This window comes from Brassica napus, chromosome C3 (assembly GCF_020379485.1).
Source record: "Brassica napus cultivar Da-Ae chromosome C3, Da-Ae, whole genome shotgun sequence".
In the NCBI taxonomy this organism is placed as follows: domain Eukaryota; kingdom Viridiplantae; phylum Streptophyta; class Magnoliopsida; order Brassicales; family Brassicaceae; genus Brassica; species Brassica napus.
In genome coordinates, this window is record NC_063446.1 from 67,762,700 (window position 1) to 67,767,258 (window position 4,559).

The 4,559-nt window shown below is 39.4% G+C and overlaps 1 protein-coding gene across 1 annotated transcript; it reads right to left on the bottom strand.

Moving 5' to 3' along the window:
* Positions 1-2,381: 2,381 nt before the first annotated feature.
* Positions 2,382-3,508, bottom strand: LOC106434449 (ethylene-responsive transcription factor ERF109-like). The gene has a single exon (XM_013875322.3). The coding sequence runs from the start codon at positions 3,424-3,426 to the stop codon at positions 2,644-2,646; it is 783 nt and encodes a 260-aa protein (XP_013730776.2). The 5' UTR covers positions 3,427-3,508; the 3' UTR covers positions 2,382-2,643.
* Between the last annotated feature and the right edge of the window lie 1,051 nt (positions 3,509-4,559).

The window sequence follows — 4,559 nt, forward strand, 5'->3', positions numbered from 1 at the left end:
AGCACATGACTGCACCAATAAGGTCTACATTTCTTTCAATGAATATGCAATTTCTTTCACTGATTAAACGTTGACATGCTTTACACCAAAAACCTGTAGACGGTAGGTTCTTGGATGAGGTTCGGATCATACCAAGAGGAGACATCATCGCGCCGATGAGTTAGTCGGTCAGAGCAGGTAAAGCTTCATGAAGCTTGGGCACTGTGTCGGGTTTGAGCTGCGCCTGGCGAAGGTCAGAATCAAACAACTCTCTTCACTCCTAAAATCACAAGAATCATCCGGCGGGCAGAGATCACGAAACAAGTTTCGGAATCGAAACCGACAGACTTCTTCCTTTCGTGAGAGAGATAGAGATGAGAGAAAGATCACGAAAGAGAGAAAGAGATAAGAGAGAGGTAGAGACTTCGTCGTTATGACTCTCATCCCTAAGCGACGGATCTTAAATCGCTTAATTAAGCGACGGCTCTTGTCTTTAAACTTAATTTTCTTTTTTTTTCATACTTTCCCTAAGAATCGGGGGGTTAAGCAACCCGGATATTCATTTTTTTTTTATAAACAGGAGGTTCAAAGGTGACCCGTAATCCGCATGTGGTTTCCGTTTGCCCAAAGGCCCGTAATCCGCACGTGGTTTCCGATTGCCAACCTTCTAATCCCCCTGGCCCGGAACCAGCCGGCACTAATACCCATTACCCAAGGATCCGGCACCAACGCCGTGATTAACTTTAAACTTAGGGAGGGCGTAAAGCAACCAGGATATTCATGGTCTAAGTGTCTATCTTTTATAATTTTAATTTTATGTAACGTCTACTTGTGTATAGAGTTATGTATAGATGAGCGTGTGTCTCACCTATGGTCTCCCATACAGTGAACAAAAGTTGTATCTTGCAGTTGCAGTTCACAATATCTGAGAACGTTTTAGTCTACTTGCGATTTTTAATTTATGCAACAAACCGCATTATTATAAAGTAACAAAAACAGAGGCTCGACGTACAAGGACAGATCTTGGATTTAACTTGTTCTTGTGTCATATTTTAAAGTAAATAAAAAAGAAGAAGGTTCGGAGAACCTCTTTTGCTGCTTCGGCATTGGTTTCGTGCACTAAATCCAGCAGCGTAAGTTTAAGTAAATGTCGGTGTGTTCTTTACAAAGCAAGTGATGATATGGCTCATGGTTTGCTGGATGGGCAATTACAATCTGAAAATATCCAGCTTAATTTTGGGGAATATATTTTTTTATTTATAAGAGAAATGAATCTGGAATAATCTTTTTATACTGCCCGTACTTGAAATCTTAGTATCCTCTGTCACAAGATATTTGGGGATCGATAATGTACTTGCAAATTCAATGCTTTTTGCTAAATAAGGAAATTTAATGTTTAGAAAGCGTTGTGTACAATTTATATGAAATGTCTTTATATTGTTGGTTTGGTCGTTCGGACTGTACTTGTTGATGGTGTTTTTTTTTCCTTTTACTTAATGAGGTTGTTTTTAAGGTATTGAGTTTGACTTAATCTTCGTATATTTGATAATATATGTATCATGAATGTATTATGGTGTATTGTAAATATGCTGCTTTGGTACCATATAGACTTGGATGGTTATTAGTGCATTTGCATAGTTGTAAACAGCATATGAACAACACTAACATTTTTGAGATCGTGTCAAACCTCATACGTATCCTAATGATAAGAGTATATATTGATATTGTCTCAGTGTTTACATTTGCTTGGATCCATCTCTTCATAGCTAATTTGTAACTTATAACTTTCCAGTTTTTTGTATTAAGTATATATAGGTTTTCGTCATGTCGATAATAATGCATATTGGAGCTCCTTTAGCTCAGTGGATAGAGCGTCTGTAAGCAGAAAGTCAAAGGTTCGACCCCTTCCTGGTGCGTTTTCTTTTATGATAATAATTTTTGTGAAAAGAAAGATGTTCTTATGAGGAGAGGAGGGTTTATCTTGAATAGTCTTTTGACTTGCCCAATATTCCGGCGTTGTACAACCCTAATCTCTCCCTGCTTCAGGCCACCGACTTTGACTTGTTTCCATTTTCACATTCCAAAACCACTCTTGTTTCTTGATATTTTTAAAAGAATTGTGTGTTATCAGAATTGTTAGCAAATCAAGCCCATATAATAAAGGTATTGCATCCTATGTCTTGGTACACAACAACAGTTAAAAACCTTTTTCTTTGCATTGCGTTCTATGTTTTATAGAAGTAAATAATTTGTGACATTGGCTCGTTCAGCATTACAAGATAACTAGCCAAGAACTGGGAATCTCCTCTCTGGAAGATGCCATTGTTTGCCGGATCGCTGCTCGCGACGCTTTGTAAAAGAAGAGATCTTTCTCTGTTTCTCACAAAACATAGCCTCCTCCCTTAATTTGACACTTTGTTTATTGATTATTTGCATCCTTCTTACCTCAGAGTACAGAGCAAAGATGAGTTTCTTAACATAGAGTTTACAAGCAGAAAAAAAAAACACCAAACTGAGACTACTAATTACATGTCCTTTGCCCAATACAGTCAAACGACTCTACATGACAAAATCTTGCTCAGTTTGAACAAGCAAAGCCAGTGTCACACTCCTCTTGCACTTAACTATAAAAACAAGCCAACAAGAAAGAGCAAGTGAAACATATCACTGAAACATATCAGCAATAGTGTTTCCTGAATCCGAAGAATCTCCATTCCCAAAGTCCATCATCATCTTCAAATATTCATCCATATCACACTCTCCTCCTCCACGCCACTGCTCTGCTTCACCAGAGTCCACTGCGCTTACACTCGCACTCGCACTCACACTTGCACTAGTGTCAGCTGCAACAGGAGAAGAAGTGTAGTCCATAAAGGGGAAGTTGAGCTTAGCCCGTGGCCCACGGAACCCAATAGCGGCTCGATCATAGGCCCTAGCCGCATTCTCAGCGGTTTCGAAAGTGCCGAGCCAGACACGTGTCGCTCTCTTGGGATCTCTGATCTCAGCTGCAAATTTTCCCCAAGGTCTCTGCCTCACTCCTCTGTATCCATTCTTCTTGTTCCTCCTCTTCCTTATCTTCCCGCCTTCCGCCATCGCGGAGCGATCTCTTCCACCACTAGTACTAGTAACCCCATCTTCTTCTACTACGACATGTTGCCTCTTTTCAATTCTCTGATTTGGCGCGAAAAAGTAATCGCAGCCCAGACAACCATCGATTCTACAAACTTGACAAGTGTTAGAATCTGACCGAGGCATTATCACTGTGCTGTCGCTGGAGAAACCTTGATACGGCGTCGTGTCGCTTTCACCTGAGATGACGTGTTGCAAGGCGGAGACTATAACTGACAGTTCTTGCTCCGGGGACAACGGCTCTTGATACTGATACCAGGTCCGGGTCTGGGTATCTGAAGCTCCGATGAATCCGGGTCTGGTGTAAGGATATTGCATGCCCGATTAAAATTTGAATTTGGATTTAAGAAAAAAAAGATTTGGTTCTTTGTGTTTTCTGTTGTGTCTGAGGAAACTGAAAGTGGAAGGAAGCTCTCTTATATATACGGTTCCGTGTTTCCACTTGCCAACTGGCACACTCTTCAGACACGGGGTCGTTTTGTGTTCTGTCTTTTTTTTGAAACACGTGCGTTATTTTCTCGAATGTTTTTTTCGAATAAAAGGATTTTTTTTCTCGAATGTTTTTTTTATTTTATTTTTATTAACCAGGTGTTGACCAGTCTTCGGACAGTCCACCACCTAGGCCCGGCGCCAGCCTGCGCCTATACCGGTTAGGGCCCTGGGCACGCCTGCTCGCCTGCGAATCGAACAGCTGACCTCCCAAAGTTGAGGGGCAGATACCACTGGACTATCGAGTCCGGGTAAGGTTTTGGGTTAGGTTTGATTAAATGACAGTGATAATGACATTTAATTAAACATAAAGTATTTAATCATTAATTATCACGTGTGACGATTTTCACGGACCACTTTTTGTGATTTGTGATTTAATTATCATTACATTATTACAGGGCTTATGTACGTTTTCAATTTGTTTACATTAAAATTTAAACACGTTTAGTGAACTAGGTATCTAAGGTACGTAATTGATTGGCTTAGAATAAATCACGTGCTGTTATTAAATTTTATTATTTTGGCCTGCGCTATTATCTTCGCATGTATCCATTATAGATACCAACTTGTCTTTGTAGATGACTAGATCCATCGTCTCAAACCTCATTTGCAAATCTATCTTTTTGTCTTTTTATACTTTAAAGTTAAACTGTGGTACGTCGAATCAATCCAACAACAATTCTTTTTCAAATTATGTCAAAAGACATGTGTAACATTACAATAACATGGCGGTTACACAAATGGTAAATTTGAGACTGAATAAATTATACAAAGAACGCATGTTCATCTCATTGGCACATATATAAACTTTTTTTTTTTCGAACAACCAAAGACATTTCATAGAAGAAAGCTACGGAAGTAGGACATAGTTTGCATGATACAAAGCAGATTTAGTCAGAGCATCTGCAGCAGAGCTTAAATTTCTTGGAACATAAGAGAAAAAAACAGATGAAAAAGATGAA